General features: G+C 41.5%; 1 protein-coding gene across 2 annotated transcripts in view; it reads left to right on the top strand.

Annotated features, from left to right (window-relative positions):
* Positions 1 to 2,032: 2,032 nt before the first annotated feature.
* The window catches only part of LOC127577446 (putative phosphoenolpyruvate synthase), a 144,768-nt gene continuing 127,777 nt past the window's right edge, over positions 2,033 to 19,023 (top strand). Inside the window, exons 1-3 of one of the 2 annotated variants that reach the window (XM_052028665.1) lie at positions 2,033 to 2,676; positions 14,690 to 14,824; positions 16,817 to 16,941. In XM_052028665.1, coding sequence (XP_051884625.1) covers positions 2,341 to 2,676; positions 14,690 to 14,824; positions 16,817 to 16,941 — 596 coding nt within the window. In that variant the 5' untranslated portion in view covers positions 2,033 to 2,340. Of the gene's footprint in view, positions 2,677 to 12,979; positions 13,183 to 14,689; positions 14,825 to 16,816; positions 16,942 to 19,023 lie in introns of those variants that run through there. The other variant, XM_052028666.1, reaches the window with a different exon arrangement.

Below are 19,023 nucleotides of genomic sequence, written 5' to 3'. Positions count from 1 at the left end.
ATGACACTAAAATTGGTGGTGTGGTGGACAATGAAGAAGGTTGTCTAAGGCTACAGCAGGATCTAAGTTAACTGGGAAAGTAGGAAAGGGAATGGCAGATGGAATTTCACAGTCAAGTGTGAAGTGATGCATTTTGGGAAGTTAAACCATGACAGGGTCCTGGGGAGTGTTGTAGAATAGAAAGACTTAGGGGTACAAGTACATAGTTCCGTGAAATTGGCAACACAGGTAGACAGAGTGGTGAAGAAGGCGTATTGGCATGCTTGCCTTCATCGGATGGGGCTTTGGGTACAAGAGTTGGGACGTCATGTTACAGTCGTACAAGCCATTGGTGAGGCCGCGCCTGGAATATTGTGTGCGCTTCTGGTCACTTTACGATAGGAAGGATACGATTAAGCCAGAGAACATACAGAAAAGATTCACAAGGATGTTGCCGAGACTGGGGGACTTGAGTTAGAAAGAGACAATGGATCGGTTGGGGCTGTTTTCCCTGGAGTGAAGGGGGCTGAGGGGTGACCTTATAGAAGTTTATAAAATCATACAAGGCATAGATAAGGCAGATGGTCGCTTTCTTTTTCTCAGGATAGAGGAGTCTAAAGCTAGAGCACATAGGTTTAAGGTGAGAGGGGAAAGATTTAAAGCGGCCTGAGAGGCAAGCTTTTCACACCGAGTGTGGTGTGTATAAGAAATAAGCCGCCAGATGAAATTGTAGAGTTGGGTATGATTACAATGCTTAAAAGACATTTGGATCAGGTTCATGGACAGGAAAGAGGGATATGGGCAAAATGCAGGCAAATGGGACCAGCTCAGGAAGGTACCTTGGTCAGCATGGATTTGTTGAGCTGAAGGGCCTGTTTCCGTCTTGCATAACAATATGACTCTATGATTGCAGAAAGGTTTGTCAGGGCCCATAGCCTTTGCTGTATCCAATGTCTTTAGCCATTTCTTGATATCACATGGAGTGAATCAAATTGGCTGAAGACTGGCATCCATCATGCTGAGGACAACCGGAGGATCATCCATTTGGCATTTCTTGCTGAGGAATCTTTCAAACTTTTCAGTTTCCTCTTGTGCACTGATGTGCTGGGCTTCCCCATCATTGAGAAAGGGAATGTTTGTGGAGACTGCTGCAGTGAGTGCACCACCATTCACAACTGGATGTGTGCAGAACTTTGATCTGATCCATTGGCTATGAGATTGCTTAGCTCTGTCCACTGCATGCTGTTTATGTTACAACAAACAAGATGCTGGAGGAGCTCAGTGGGTCAGGCAGCATCTGTAGAGGGAAATGGCCTGTCAGTGTTTCAGGTGAGACCCTTCATCTTCATGCTGTCCGGCATGCAAGTAGTCTGGTCTTGTAGCTTCACCAGGTTGATCCCTCACTCTGAGGTATGCCTGGTGCTACTCCTCACATGCCCTGCTGCACTCTTCATTGAACCAGGGTCTGGTTTGATGGTGACAGCAGAGCAGGGGGATATGCCAGGCCTTGAGTACAATTCTACTGCTCATGGATACCCTGTCCTGAGCTGCTAGATCTGCTTGCAGTCTGCCCATCCAGTGTGGTGGTAGTGACACACAACACTATGAAGAGTGTTTTCACTGTGGAGGCATGATTTTGTCTCCACGAGGACTGTGTGGTGGTCACTCCTACTGATACTGTTATGGAGAGATGCCTCTGCAATAGGTAGATCGGGGAGGGCGAGATCAAGTAGGTTTTTTCCCTCTTGCTGGTTCCCTCACCATCTGCCGCAGACTAGCAGCAATGTCCTTTAGCACCCAACCAGTTCAGTCAGTAGTGCTGCTACTGAGCCATTCTTGGTGATGGACATTGAAGTTCCCCACCCAGTGTACAAAGTGCCCCTTTACCACTTTCAGTGCTTCCTCCAAGTGGTGTTCTACAGGGAGTGGTACTGATTCATCAGCCCGGTGGGGGGGGGGGGGGGGGGGGGTGGAACAGTGGGTGTTAAGCTGCTGAAGGATTCCTTGCTTAAGTTTAACCAGATGCCATGGGATCCAGAATCAATGTTGAGAATTCCCAGGAAAATTCCCTCAAGGACTGTATCCCACTGTACTGCTGCATTTGCTGGTCTATCCTGGGACAGGACATACCCAGTTTGTTTACATAGAAATAAAACATTCAATAAATATAATACAAAAACACGTACAAATAAACATAGAGACACGTTGTTGTCGTTCCCACTCAAAAGGGGAGTGACTAGTTACGATACTCAATCGAAAGCTAGGGCCGTACACCTGGGGCAGCCGACGACTTTGGGCGTTGCGTGTGCTGCAGTTAATGCCAACCTTCAGCCGAGAAAACACAGAGAGAAACTCTTGGAAATGATCTATCTGGTGTCCATCGCTGTCGCTTTCTTTTGCATCTATGTGGTGAAGCTGCTGCTGCGAGCAGAGCCGGAGCCGCTGAATGGGCGGTATGCCGTCCCGGGTCGATTTTACACGCTGAAGAAGGTGTTGGTTCTGTGCCTTTACCATTACCGCCTGCTCCGGGTGAAGAATCCTGCAAACTCAGAACGGCAGAAGATGGGGCTGGGAAGTCGCAAAGCGGACATTCGGGTTGAGAACAGAGTCGCTGGAGGTGGTGGTGGACTTGGCAAAAGTTCTCGGTCCTCTGTGGAAGAAATGGAATGCGTACAGAAGTTAGTAAAGGATCCCAACGTAAGTCTCTCTCTGACGCGTTCACCCCGAATCTCACACGGCGTTTGACCAAAATCATCTGGATCAATTCAGAATAACACTTATTTGTGATTGTCTGTGGTGCGATTATCTCTTCCTGACAGTCGGTCCGGGTTTCTGATCATGTTACTTTTTTTTTACCTTCTCTGCCTATCGCTTTACTGAGTGGATTACTCATTTCTGTCTTTCATTTTATGGGTTTGTTTTCAAGTGCATGGCGCTGCTCCCAATGGGCGATGGAATCTGACGTGTATCTTGCATAACATAAATTTCTTTGAGGCACCGTTCCTTGAGTTTACACTGGTGTGACTAAATCAAGATAAAAAGATCAGAGTGGGAGTGGGGCAAAGAATTAAAGTGACTGGCACTGAGCCTCCAGCCACCTTTCATTTTAATTCTCTGCCGGGCTCTCACTCTGATCTCTCAGATTTCCATCTCCTGCATTGCTTCAGTGAGGTTCAGCATGAGAGTCACAGAGTAATTCAGCACAAAAACAGGCGCTGGTTTTCCATCTGCCTCTCATTTCTCTCTCTCTCTCTCTCTCTCTCTCTGGCTGCCTCCATCTATCATCCACCTGCTACTGTCTCCCAACTCCAACCCCCTCCTTTCCCCTACATGGCACAACCTGCTGGTCATCTTTCACCTCTCCCCACTCCACCAACCACCTCGGACTCCTGTCACACCTCAGAATCCTGTGGCACCCCTCCCCTTCTCCTCTTTATGCTGGCCATCTTCCTCTCTACTCTCAGTCCTGATGCAGGGGTTCAACCCGAAATGTTGACAATTCCTTTCCCGCTCACAGATGCTGCCCGACCCACTGAGTTCCTCCAGCAGGTTGCTTGTTGCTCCATATTCTAACATCTGCGGTGTCTTGTGTCTCAACTTCAGTTAAACACCCATTATTTTGCAGATAAGACTCTACCTTTTGTTTTGTTTTATTGTATTAAAATTGATGCCTGTATCATTGTTTTTCCAACTGTGCTGGTTTTTAAGGTAATTGTTACCTTGACAACTTTGGTCTGCACTCCATTCTCTCCAGCTACCCCAGTCTGCAACTGAAATCAGTTTGTCTTCTTCTTTTCCAGTTCTGTTGAAACCATCTGAAATGTCAAGCCTGTTTCTCGCTCCACTGATACTACCTGCCGCTCTTTGTTTTTGTTAGAGATTGGAGGGTTTGCTGATCTGGGTCAAACAGGAATTTGTAGGCCCATTTATTTATTGCTGGCTGCATAGGGTAATGTGCAGTGCAGTCATCATTGTGCAGTGGAGCTTCCAATTGGGATCTTCAGGAAGAAAGCATTATGCTGATTAGGATCAGAGCTATAAGATGTTTTGGAGACGCAGGAGACTGCAAATTCTGGAATCAGGAACAACAAACAATCTGCGAGAGGAAATCAGTGGGTCAAGCAGCATCTGTGAGCGGGAAAGGAATTGTTGACATTTCGGGTCGAAGCCCTGTTTCAGGACTAGGTGCACCACAGGTCCAAGACGTCAACACTTCCTTTCCCCTCACAGATGCTGCTTGACCTGCTGAGTTCCTCCAGCAGATTTTTTTCTTATGAGGTGATTTAGTTGGCATTGTTAAATTTGCTTCTTGTGGTAATTGGATAGAGAGGAATGAAGATTGCTACAATTTTATCTGCAGACATATAATCCACAGGAATTTAACTGGATCAGCCTAAAGAGTAGGTCAGAGACAGAGTATGCATGTTTTGGCAAGTGACTCGCTTCCTGATGCAAAGACTTACTGTCACTTAGAACATAGAACAGTACAGCACAGGAATAGGCCCTTCAGCCCATGATGTGTGCCGAACTAATTGAGCTAATGATGCCTAATTACACTGATCACTTCTGCCTGCACGTGGTCCATATCCCTCCACTCTCTGCACATTCATGTGCCCATCTAAGAGCCTCTTAAATGCCTCTATCATATCTGCCTCCACCTCCACCCCTGGCAGTGCATTTCAGGCACCCACTATTCTCTGTGTAAACAAAAAAACTTGCCCACACATCTCCTTTGAACTTTTCCCCTCTCAACTGAAATGCATCCCCTGTAGTATTAGACCTTTCAACCTTGGGAATAAGATACCGGCTGTCTACTCTATCTATGCCTCTCTTAATTTTATAAGCTTCTATCAGATCTCCCCTCAGCCTCCACTGCTCCAGAGAAAACAACCCTAATCCAGGCAGCATCCTGGTAAACCTCTTCTGCACCCTCTCCAAAGCCTCCACATCCTTCCCCTAATAGGGCGACCAGAACTGGATGCTATACTTCAGATACAGTCTAACCAGAGTTTTATAAAGCTGGAACATAACTTCCTAACTCTTGAACTCTGTGCCTTGACTAATAAAGGCAAGTATGTCATATGTCATCTTTACCACCCTATCAACTGATACGTATGAAGTACAAGTCAGTGCTGTGATAAAATTCCCTCTACCTGGCGGGATGCAGCTCAAACAGTACTCGGGGGGCAAGGGCAGTGGGCCCAAGGAATCCCACCACACGCACAACATCCTGACATTAATATGTACTGATGTTCCTTTATTGTTGCTGGGTCTAATTTCTAGATCTCCCTATCAAACAACATTGAGGGAGAACCTTGATTGTAGTTGCAGCAACAGTTCAAGAAGGCGGCTTACCATTATGTTTTCAAAGACCATTAAGGATGTTAAATTAATGCTGAGTTTGCAAGCAATGCCCACATTCCATTAATGAAGAACCAAGTAATTGTCATTACTTGTAGTCCAGGTGTAGGGAGGAGCGTGGATGAAAAAAATTCATGCTTCTGTTGCATCAGTTTCTTTCTTTGCTGGGTTGGATGGTACCTCATCCAGAAGGTTAGGTGTTTGGATAACAGAATGTCTAAAATAAAAACGTGCAAAATAATCACATATTGCCAGAAGAATTCAAGCAATTAGAAGAAATTACAATACTGAAACAAGTCACTTGAACCAAATGAGCCATGAGATTATCCATCAAACAGCTCCTAATAGTTTATCAGTTTTATTCCCAAATCTACTTAATTTCCATTTCTTCAGCTTCTTATCCTGTTAGAATGACTTTTGCTTTAATCACAAACTCCAGTGCTGCATTCTACAACTCATTCTACAATGCAAAGGAAAAAGTTGTGTCTCCACTCTGTTCTAAATCTTCTGAAATTAAGCTATACCTGTCCTTCTGCATTCCTCAATCATTATAATCAGGTTCCACCAAGTCTGACCAATCCCTTTACACTTTTAACAGAACATGGATTTATGTCAGAAAATATCAGACTGAATGCCGTTGAGCTGCCCTTACCGAGGCCAGTGGATGGAATTCCACCCCACTCCTGACTCGTACTTCATGGAGGATGGGAATATTTTGCAGAGTCAAGTTCCTCACATTCCCTTCAGCTAGTGCAGTTACAATATCCTCTCTTCCCCATTTTGGCACATGTGCAAGAAAATATTGAAATCCTGAAGCTGCTGTTGACAGTTCACTGCTGTGTAGCATGCAGTGTCCCGATACTGATTCCTCCTGGTGTTCATAGTAGCAGCAGTAACTTGAGGACTACTCCTTGTACTTATGTTTCTGTACCTAGACGTATAATGGTCATGGAAATGTAGAATATATAGACAGGACTAGGCCCTTTAAGTCTGCTCTGCCATTCAATACGATCCTCTGTCTCAACACCATTGTCCTGTTCTCTCCCAAATCACTCGATGTGTTTAGTAATCTATTTCCTACATAAATATATTGAATGACTTGGCCTCCACTTCCTTGTATGGAAGAGAATTTTGCAGGATTGATAAAAGAAGAAATATCTTCTTTTAGCAATCCTAAATTTCTTCACCCCATTTGCTAAGACAGTGACCCCCCTGGTGCTAGATCTCTCAGCCAGATGAAACAGCCTCCCCACATACAGTCTGCCGGAATTTTGCACATTTCATGAGACCCCCTTCTCATTCTGCTAAACCATAGTGAATTCAGGGCTGGATGACACAATCCGTTCTTAGATGACAGTCCTGCCTTCTCAGGAATCAATCTGGTGAAACTTCACTGCACTCCCTCTTTGACAAATATATCCTTTATTAGACACAGAGACAAAAATTACACAGATATGATCTCTGTATAATTGTAGTAATAGATTTCTTGTATTGACTGTTAGAACGTTTGGTAGGTATATTTTCAATATAAAAAGGCTTATAAATAGGCTCTTGATATAAAAATACTCTGTTAGTCTTCCAAAATATTTTATGAAGTTTCTAATAGATTATTATTTTTTTATATTTTGGGGATCGCATGCAAGGTCAGTATTTATTCCCCATTCTTACAAAGGCAAATGGCGTTAGTGTAGATGGGCATCACAATCAGCATGGACAAGGTGGGCCGAAAGCGTCTGTTCTTGTGCTGTATTATTCTTTGATTCTAACTGTCCTTGGGAAGATGGCAGTGAACCACCTCTTGAACCCCTGCAGTTTGGCTGGCGAAGGTACTCCTGCATTGCTGCCGCAACCTCGAAGAATGGGGGAACAGTTTGCAGGGTTTTATGGCTTACTCCAGCTTCTATATCTTCTATTGTTGTGTTCTTCTGTAGAACCAGTTTGGAAGGAGCTTATGAAGCAACAGGGTGTAGAAAATATTGTTAGCAATTATATATACAGCCCCACAAAGTAATTGAACATACCATAAATCAGGAAATTGAAGGGGCGTGTAACAAGGGTAGTACAATAACCCAGTGTGACATGGTTGATCTGGTTTTGTTCTCATCTGCAAAGTCCCAGTGATAATGTGGAGGATAAATAGATGGTATGTATATAAGATGGTTTCTTAAATCAGTATGTGGAGGAATTAATGAAAGAACGGGCAATTTTAGATGTGTAATGAGACAAAGTTAATTGATGATCTGGTAGTTAAGGAACCTTCAGGCATCAGTGGTCATAAGATTTGTTTGGAAATGCAGATTGCAAATTAGTTCAACCTGAAACTATGGTATGATATCTTTATTAGTCACATGTACATTGAAACACACAGTGAAATGCATCTTTTGTGTAGTGTTCTGGGGGTAGCCCACAAGTGTTGCCACGTTTCTGGTGCCAACATAGCCTGCCCACAACTTCCTAACCCGTACGTCTTTGGAATGTGGGAGGAAACCAACTGGGACCTTAAATCTGAATAATGCAAACTACAAAGGCATAGGCTCATGTATGGCAGATTGAGAAAATATGTCAAATGGTATGACAGTAAGCAAACAATGCCTAACATTTAAGTAATTCATATATAGTTATGTCATATCCCTCAGGCAACAAGGAACTGCCGATAGTCTACGTATAGCATAACAAGCAGACGTGTAAAGGGGACAGAGCAGAAGAATCCCCTGGAAAAGTCTCTCTGAGCTTAAAATACATTTGAGGTTTTATACTCTTAAGAACAAAGATAACAGTAGGTGATGAAACATAGTTTCAATATTTTGGGTGTAGACAAATGCTTCCGTTGAATTACGTATTCACAATGGGACCACATGTCAACATCTAAAAACATTTCCAAAGACCTCTGAGAGCAACAGTAAAATGGTAAGGAAAAATAGGCAGGAAAGTACAGATGTTGACAAAATCAGAAAAAGCAGGAACATATTAAAGGCCAGAACAACTTGAGGGATTGTATGGTTCCAAAGGAATCAAACCAGATAGCCGGATCTTGCCAAGACAGAATAAGGCAGGGTCGAGTATTTACAGAAGCAGTTTCAGAAGTTGCATGCCTTCTTCCAATTCCAGAGTGATCCTCAAATAATGAATCGTTTGAGTAGATGAGAGCTGGGTCCGGTAGCTTTCATGCAGTCATGCTTGATCTGATAGTGAATAATTAAATCAATATAGCCAATTGTGTCTGCAATCCTTGGATTTAATGAAATGGAGACATGGATTGTATCTGGGAACAGTCGGGGTATGAGAGAGTATTGGTTTAGATAGGGATTATAATATCAAAAGCAAGCAGAGGAACATTAGAAGTAGGAGCAGGAGAAGGCCATATGGCGCCTCAAGGCTTTTTCACAATTTAATATGATCATGGTTGATCTGGTTTTGTTTACATCACTTCTCTGCCCATTTTCTTCTTAACCCATGGCTCCCATATAATCTAAAAGTTTATCTCAGCTTTGAATATATTAGTTCAACCTCTGCAGCTTTCTAGGATCGAGAATTGCAAAGATTCACTATCCTTCTAGAGAAGAAATTCTTCCTTATCTCCCTCTCAAATAGGCAACCCCTTGTTCAGTAAAAAAATGTCCCATGGTTCTAGATTGCCCCACGAGGGGAAACAGCCTCTCAGTAACCACCCTGTCAAGTTCCCTCAGCATCTTATCTGTTTCAGTAAGATCATCTAACCTCTAATTGTACCTCATAAGACAACCCATCTTATATATTTCTCTTCTCTTCTGCTTTCACCCTCTCTCCTCCTGGACAGAACAAGGATAGAGTTCCCCTGGCCCTCGCCCTTCTTCCCATTAGCCCCACATTCAGTGGAGCTTCCTTTACAATTTCTACCATCTTCATTGAGATTCCAACACCAAATTCATTTTCCACCATCTTCCCCTTTCAATATTCCAAAGACTGTTCCCTTCCAACTCATGATCTACTTTTCTGCCTTCACCAGTTTTTCTTCCAGTGCTTCCCCATACAACTTCAGTTGATGCAACACCTAATTATTTATCTCTTCCCTTCCCTTCCCCGTCATCCAGAAGGTCAAACAGTCCTTCGAGGTGAAATAGTGATTCACTTGCACTTTCAATCTAGACTAATCCATTCAATGCGGTTTCCTCTGCAACAAAAACAGAAAATACTCAGCAGGCCATATCTGTGGGAAGAGAAACAGGTCAAAAGATCCTTCATCAGAATAGTCCTGACGAAGACTGGCCTGCTGAATGTTTCTTGAATTTTCTGCTTTTATTTTCAATTTCCAGTGTTTGCAGTTTTTTTTGACTTTCACAATGCTTTCCTCAACACTGGAGAAACAAAATGCTTTGTGGAGGATTTGTGTTCAGTTTGCAGGGGTGGCCCTGAGTTTCCTGTTGCCTGTCACTTTAATTCTCTGTCCCACTCCCATTCTGTTCTAATGTCTCTGGTCTTCTGTTTTGTTATGATGAGGCCTGTTGTAACCTTGAGGAACAACATCTCACGTTCCGTCTCCATCTGTTACAGACTTCAGGACTCAATACCGAATTCTTCAACTTTAGGTAGCTCATGTTCTCCATCTCTTCAGAACGAGCCAGATTGTTCATCTGTGATAATGGCTCTGCTTTTCTCTCTCCAATAGCATGGCCTGACGTTGGGTATTTCCCACAGCCCTGCATTTTGCAGATCTGTAGCTGTGTTCTCACTCTCTAATTACCTACATTTCATAGCTTTCGTGACAATGTTCTCTCTCCCTATCTGCCCTCATGAACCCATTAACAAGATGAACTCATTAACCCTGGCCTCACCCTATCAGAGATATTGCCTTTGTCCTAACCATCTACCCACTCTCACTGCAGCTTGACACTAACTTGCTTTCTCTCCTTCCCAGTTCTGACGAAAAGCCTTCGACTTGAAACACTTAACTCTGTTTCTCTATCCACAGATGCTGCCTGATCTACTGAGTATTTCCAGCATTTTCTGTTTGTTTTTCTGATTTCCAAATCTGCTATATCTCAGTTTTCCTTTCCCATTATTGGATAAAGTACCGTATGAGCCTGCTGAAGCTTGCAAAGAGCAGTGCCAAGCTGTTGTCCAAGAAATGTTGGCGGTTTATTGCAGGGCAAAAAAGAGGAAAGCATTGGGGAAAATTGGAGATCACCATTAAATCCAGAAGTATCAGGGGGATTTGCTTCAGAACACAATTGTGAAACCCAGTGCCAGGAAAAGGACTGCAACTGAACTAATGAACCATTCATTCAAATTGATAATCCAATGTAACTGTAAATGAATCAGCTGTTTTACAGTGTAAAGTAAGCAGGAAAAATGGGATCAGATGTTTATCATCATATATACCAGGGTGCAATGAACTTCCTTGCTCACGTGAAGCTCACAGAGTAAACAGTATGTATGGTAATAATAAGTACATCAATAAATACAGCACAAAACAATGGAATGGTGCAAAGTATAGTAGTGCAGACTGTAGTGTGAAAAGAAATGTTAAAGTGACAATAACGGAAGAGGTAGAATTAAGGGTTCGGGGGCCTGCCACTGAGTCTAAGCAAAGACTTGATGTCTAAAAAAAACCCGGGATTTTATCATGCAAAACCAACATTGCTCATGTCAAACTTAAAGTAAGTCAAAGTCACAACAGCCAATTTCAGTGCTGGGTGTAGAGGCATTGGTAGTTGAAGATGGAAATGGAGTGGAAGCTGTGGAAAAACTGGAAAAGAATGAACATCGGGTGCTGCAGAAATGACATGCAATAAGGAGCTCCTCATCCCAGGAACCACTTTGATGCTTTCCTGCTCAGATTTGTGGGACCTTGTTACCAACTCACTTATAATGTCTTCCAGTTTCAGTAACTCGGTCAATGCATTTATGCAGCACACTCGTGCAATGACTATCCAAAGATCACCTGCTACCTGTACTGTCTTTTGCATAAGTTTTAAGTTTGAGGAAGGAAGATAGAACAAATTATTCTGAACCACTTGCCTCTGCCTCCTGACCCATTAAACCTTCTCCTGCATCTATGAGCCATAAAGCCAAGAATGTCACAGTATATCATCAAGCTAAGTACTCAAGATGCTCAACAATCAATTTGACAGAATGATCTGGCCAATTGGCACCTAATACTTTAGTTCCGTCATCCATCGCTATCAACACTGACATCTGCAGTATGAATAATCCAATCCATTATAACGAGTCACCAAGCCAATTTAGACAGCATGTCCAGAACCTTATATCTTTACCACATAAAAGGAGAAGTTATCATAAACATGTGGATGCCATAGGCTCCAAGTGCTGCAATGTAAACCCACAAGTAGTTTACAAATTAAAAATATGAATTACAAATTAAAAAAGGCAAATTTCTTCATATAATTGTAAACCTAATCCTACTTAAATATTATTAATGTCATCATGTAAACGTATTTATCACACAGCATGCTTAGGAAAAATCACAGTATCAGAATCACAGAATGATTATACCGAGGAAAGAGACTAAACAAGGTTTTTATGTTTGTAAAACAACAGGAATAATCTGATCTTATAGGTCTAACTGAGTCTCCTCTGGGGCTGTAGACTGTCTCAGTGCTGTATGTGACAAAATGCTTCATGCATGTATTACTTAAAGAGGAGAAATGAGTAAATAGAGTGTATGATGGCACAATGATTGTAAAGGGAGATGAACTTATTACATTTCCTGTGTCTATTTTTATGAATAATTTTTTTATAAAGTAAGAAGTCATTTGGCCTGTCAACACTGGCCATGCAAAAAAAAAATCCAACAGGGTCCCTTCCCCACCCATCTCCCCATCCCCATGGCCTTGCAAATTCATTCCTTTCAGATACTTAACCGGCTCCATATTGAATGCTACAATTAAACCTGCCTCCACTGTAAAAATTGGTGAGAGTCATTGGGGACATGCCAAATTCTTTTAGCCTCCTGAAGATGTGGAGATGTAGGTGTGCTTCTTGGCCATAGTGTCCACATGGCTGGACCGAGACAAATTGTTGATGATGTTTACACCTCGGAACTTGAAGCTCTCAACCATCTTCACCTCAGCACCATTGATACAGACATTGCATCGTTATCTACCACACGGTCATCCCATTGAACCTTAGCAGCCAGGAGAAATAAGTATCTGAAAAAATGCCACTTCAGGTCTTTTCAGCCTTGAGCTCAGGTCTGGAATGAATGTTGTCACACAGAGTGTTTGTCATGTTATGCCCATGGGAACTGATTGCTAAGGCAAACGTTTCAGTTCAGTTCAGTGACCCGTGAAGAGGTAGAGGTAAGTGGTTCAGAATGCTTGTTAATAAAACTTTGGTGAAGCCCTGTCACAGGGACAACTTCATTGCTTCAGTGACGTTTAAAAAGCACTCAAGCAATGTCTGCTGTTTGTCCCCACTCTTAATTATCTTCCTCAACCAATGGCATGGTGAGGCCTCAGATTATGTATGTGTGCTGGCAATGTTCTGATAAAGAAGATTAATAGGCGTGGCTCCATCTGACTGAATATACTTGGAACAGTTTATCTTCAATGCAGAAGTTTGTTAATTTGTGTTTTTATTAAGGAAGTATTTTTGGACAGGTGACATTTCCCATCCTTCGACCTCTAAAACAAAACTGAGCTTCAAGGCAGAAACATCTACAGTTGGTGTTATTAAATGAAGCATCACATGTTTTTTTTGGGAACATAAATAATGAAACGTTTCCATTACTCAGTTCTTGCTGGAATCTTAGATTCCTCCCAAGACATGGGTTTTCTTCAAGAAACAGATGTTATATAACAATTCAGTGTGCAACATAACTTCCAAAGAGATGACCCTACTCAGGTATGTTTGCAGATTTGCAATGTTATTTAACCTTCCAGAGCTGTATTTTAGAGATGTAGTTTGAGAGAGGTAGTTTATTTCTGCTGAGGTTCTCAAACCCATACTGAAAGGATAACGTTAAACAACTGTTGTCCAATGAACTTAAGTTGTTTTTCAAATGTTATTGTCCAGCTAAAGTGTTCCTAAGGAAATACCAAACAATCATTCTGCTTGAGGAATTTATAGACCAGCAACAGTGTTATTTAAGTGTAATTGGAAAACATTTTCAAACTTATCATGCTTGGAAATGCTAAACCTAGCATTTCCAAGCATGATGTCGCATATACATTGCAATAATATATACCTGACACAACATAATTTTGTAAATAGGTGAAATTTTTAAGCTTACGTATGTTTACATAGTATAGGATTGGCTCCTGTAGTTTGAAATCCAGACCTTATGAAGGGCAGTCAACAGTGATTGGGCTTTGCTGATTTTCTCTTTGAGGGTATTTACTGACAAGTTCTATTCATTGTTTTTTTCATCTCCCCCAGCATATTATTTCATACTCTGTATTTCACAATGCTATTGAAAAAAAACCACAGGGATGCAAATAATCTGCCTCCTTTTCCTTTTGGAGGTAAAGTCTCATTCATAGTAATTGGTAATTGGTTTATTATTGTTACATATACACAGATACAGTGAAAAACTTAGTTTTGCATGCCATCCATACAGATCATTTCACAATATAAGTACTTTGAGGTAGTATGAGGAAAAAGCAATATCAGAATGTGAAATAGTGTTTTACAGTTACAGAGAAAGTGCAATGCAGGTAGACAATAAGGTGCAAAGGGCTATGACAAGGTAGATTGTGAGGTTAAGAGTAAATGTGAAATGTGCACATCGTTGGAGGTGATCTTTAAATTCCGTCTGCAGCTTTACTTCAATGTCAGGGGAGATATGCAGCCATAATCATACAATCTTGTTTCAATAACTCCATATGCATCTGAAGTATAAGTTAAAGAGTTTGAGAACATGAGTAGCCAAGAGCACAGGGGAGCCCATATGAAACATATAGCAGATGACACTTTGCAGGAGACCTTATTAGAAGAAAGATTTTTCTGAATATTCTGTCTTTAAGTATTCGATTTACACAATTTACACCAAAGTGTCAACTGCGTTATAAATGGCATGAAATACTATGCTGTGGGGAAATTAAAAAAACAATGAATGGACTTGTCATAAAACACCATGGAGAGGAAATCAGCAATGACCATTCACTGTTGACAGCTCTTTATGAGGTTTGAATTTCAAACTACGGAAGGCAGTCCTGTACAAACTATCTAGGTTTAAGAAGTTTACCTGTTCACAAAATTTCATTGTGTCTGGTGTAAATTTATGTAAGCTATTGCATGGTTCATGTCAGTTAGCAAGGGCAAACATTGTACTATATGTGGGCATCGCCTAGTTTTGAAGTTCTTATTTTACTGTGGTAACAGATCCTTATTGACTTCTATATCTTTGTAGGCTATCGACTCTGTTTACTTTATGGGATTTACACAGACAGATAAAACCTTCTTCATTGTTCGTGTTTGCCGGAAACCAAATGACTTGTGTGAAATGTGGGTACTGCTTCGAGTTGATGGAGTTGGATGTTTCCAGGTAGGTTGCGATGGCTCTGGGTCTTGAGCTATGGCTGATAAAACCTATTTGCATTTTTCGAGTTTTTTTTTTCTCTCTCCACAAAATCAGCTGCACCTACTTCATTTTAAACCAGAAGATCAATAAACATGTCATAAAGTACAGGGCTGGAGAAGCTACCATCTCCACTGAGGAAGACTGAGAAACGGGTTGGTGCGATGTATGACACAGTCCTTTTGTTATGATTATGTTCATGTAAGTGTGATATGCAAACCAGTAGAATGCTAACAAGCCTATAATGGGACTGATTAATTGGCACCAGAATCAGTATTGCAAATACTTTAGGACTTGGGAGGCAGCAGGGCGGCGTAAACAATAAGCACAGGCTTATGCAGTTAATTGCAAAATAGAACCCTGAATGAGATTTGGGCAGCACAGTGGTGCAGCAGCTAGTCCTACTGCCTCCAATGACTTGGGTTCAGTCTAAACAGCGGGTGCTCCCTGTGCAGAGGTTGCACATTCCTGCTGTAATCATGTAGATTTCCCTGGGTGATTCAGTTTCCCCCCACATCCTAAAGATATACTGGTGGGTTAATTGCCTCCTGTAAATGATCCCTCAGCGCTGGTAAATGGTGAATCAATCAAATGGGAATTGATGAGAAAGAGCAAGTTGCACAGTTATACTGAAATAAGTAGAAGGGGAATGGGACTGATGGGATTGCTCTGCCAGTAGCCAGCATGGATCTGATGGTCCAAATGGCCTCCATCTCTGTCATACTGCATAAGTTAAGAACAAGGTCAAGGTCCAACAATATTTCTGCCAGACTCACTGTCTATTTTTTTGTCATTTACAGATGTAGCCAATGCTGCAAAAGGTGGTATTTGTTTCCCATCCCTGATTGTCATTAAACTAATTGGCTTCTAATACAGTAAAGAATCAAATTGTGTTCCTCTGAGTCTGCAATCACTAAGAGAGCAATCAGTTATGAACAGCAGATTTTCTTCTCTGAAAGACCTTATGGATTTTTTTATGTCAGTTCTGTTGGTTTTATGTGCACCATTACCTATGCTACATAACTGTTACACTTTATTAATTAAATTTAAATTCCCTGACTGCATAGTGGGATGTAACGTCACAATCTCTGGGTTATAGATCCAGAAACATGACAACTACTGTGATGGCATAAAATACCTGAGGTCTTGCTTGAATGGTTCTCAAAGATATGTGGTCAGTCATATCTAGAATTGATGTAACAGAGAAATAAAGCTAAAGGGATAGAGATGGGGAATACAAAAAATGAGGAGTTTGCTTATTTTTCAGTTTAATTTATATTATGCTGTAACTTCTATGTAACTAACATATTTTATGCAATGAACTTAGTTAAGGTATATTAGGAACACAAGTTACCTAATTGATTCATGTAATTATGAGAGACTAATGCTGGATATATTAAATGTGTTCATTATTTATTGAGAAAGTTGGGAGTTCACTTTCCAAAGATGTGAGGGGAGTGGAGTGGAGACAGGTGCCAAGAGGTGGAACGTCACATTATTTCTCCCTGGGGCAGAAAGCTCTGCCAGCATCAATGAAGAAGTTCTGGGAGGGGTGTGCTTAAGTCATCGAAATACCAAACATTGTCTGTAGAGCTTGGAATCAATTCAGGAAAAATGTTCTTTGACTAGTGAAAATTTGTCAAGATAGGAACAAGTTTGAAATACTTTCTCAACAGAGAGGTACACACAAGTATCAGTAACTACAGCACTCCTCTATCCTCGCTGCCCTGTACTCTTTAGAGTTCTATATCTGAAGATAATGGAGTTAAATCTCTGAGGTATTTCAAAATGAATGGTATTTAAAATGAATAATACACCAATACATTTTATGATTTTTCAATATCAACTATTACTATATGTGGGCTACCACCATTCAGGATGGTAATTGAATCATTTTTCCATTTACTCATGGTGAACTTCTGTACTGCTGTCAATATTCTGCTAAAATGCTTCTTTCAGCATCCCATCCACCCAGATACAATCTGTTCTTTGGACAACAAGAACTCCTGGAGTGGAGGTGGTCTAAAACTGGAATGTCTGGAGCCACATCGGCGATGGCGAATTTTCTTTAATGGACTTCTGAGGTTAGTATTAAAGATACATCTGATGAAGACGTGACATTTCCCAGCATAAATATCATATCTTCATCAGTTGATGGAAGTAAACAAGTTACTACCCTACCTATATGCAGTACATCTTCATCTAGGTCATTTATATACATCACAAACAGCAGAGGTCTCAGTATAGATCCCTGAGGAACACCACTAGTCACAGACCTCCATCCAGGATAAGTCCTATCGACCACTACCCTCTGTCTTCTACAGGCAAGCCAGGTCTGAATCCAAACGACCAATTCACTATGGATCCCATGCATCCTAATCTTCTGGGTGAGCCTCCCATGAGGGACCTTGTCAAACAAATAATGGCTGACAATTTGATCATAAAAGCACATACAACTGCACCAGCTGGCAGAAGAAATAATCCTGTCATTGGCATCATCCCTTTCAGTAGTGATGGTTGGAGGAATCCTGCATTTCAGTCAAATTTGTATAATGTTAAAACTGACCCTTGGCTGCAGTGTGTTGTGACTGTGACTAACTCACTAGAGATGTGAAATGTCTTTATTCACAGAGTCATACAGCTACACAGCATGGAAGCAGACCCATTAGTTAACCTGCGAATGCTGACCAAGTTAGCAAACTGAGCTAGTCCCATTTGCCTGCATTTGGCCCATATCCCTCTAAACCTTTCCTATCCATGTGTCTGTCCAAATGCCTTTTAAATGTTGTGATTGTACCCGTCTCTACAACTTCCTGTGGGAGGTCATTCCATTTCCCTACCGCCCTCTGTGTGAAAATGTTGCCCCTCAGGTCCCTTTTAAATTTTTCCCCTCTCACCTTAAACATGTGCCCTCTAGTTTTGGACTCCCCTACTCTGGGGAAAAGACTTTGACTACTCACTTTATCTATATGCCCTTCATGATTTTCTAAGCCTCTACAAGGTCCCCCCTCAGCTTCCTACACTCCAGGGGAAAAAGTCTTTGCCTATCCAGCCTCTCCTTATAACCCAGGTCCCAGTAACATCCGTGTAAATTTTTGTTGCACTCTCTCCAGTTTAGTAACATCTTTCCTATAGCAGGGCAACCTGAATTGGACGCCATACTCCAAATGTGGCCTCACCGATGTCTCGTACAGCTGTAACATGATGCCCCAACTCCTGTACTCAGTATTCTGATCAATGAAGGCAAGTGTGTCATACACCTTCTTCACCACCCTGTTTATCTGTGTCTCCCACTTTCAAGGAACTATGTACCTGCAGTTCAACATGACAAGCAGGCATTCTCTTGGAGACACTCTCAGTAGAATCTCTCTGAACTCAAAGTACATCAAGTGTTTTAATCTTAAGACAAAGATAACAGTAGGTGATTCAATACAATTTCAATAGCGACAATGACATTATTTACTTCAATATTTTAGTACCAACAAATAGTTCCACTGAAGTACATATTTACACTCATAACTGACAAGACACCTCTGAATATTCAAAACATCTTTGTTGGGACAAAGTAATTCACATGGATGGTCTAACAGCTTCAGATGACAGAGAATCTGGGCACCCAAAATTAGTATTGTGAGGGCTGATTCTCTGGGGACACACATATCCCAATTATTGATAGACAGGGCAAATATGTTTGATGTGCTAAGTGACAAAGTAAGTCTGACATGGAAGCTTCCTTGATCTCAGTCATAATGGTGCAAATTAACTTAGCTGAAGGTGTCTAATGCCTGGTCTGATGTTGGCCAACAAACATACTCCTATTGTCTTTCAGTTGGCTGGTGCATACGAGAATGTCTCCTGGTTATATCATATCCCTTGAGCAGTCTCCTGCTGTAGGCCAGTAACCTATGCTCTGTAGACTGTACTATTTCTTCACAAAGCTGTCCTTTTAATTTCAAACTGCAATTTATATTTGAACATTTTTTTGAAAACTGGTTCTCATATGTATTAGTGCCTGCCTTCCACATAATTCCTGAAAGATGTCTAATATTTTTACATCCTTATTGCACACTGATTTCTGTGACCTAACAGCTTGGCATGCTGCTGATGATCATTATCCCCTCAAGTAATTAGTTTCCCATTTTACTCTCCATTTTGGAGCTTCAGTT

This window comes from Pristis pectinata, chromosome 13 (genome assembly GCF_009764475.1).
Source record: "Pristis pectinata isolate sPriPec2 chromosome 13, sPriPec2.1.pri, whole genome shotgun sequence".
Lineage (NCBI taxonomy): Eukaryota > Metazoa > Chordata > Chondrichthyes > Rhinopristiformes > Pristidae > Pristis > Pristis pectinata.
This window is presented reverse-complemented; position numbering and strand designations above follow the sequence as displayed.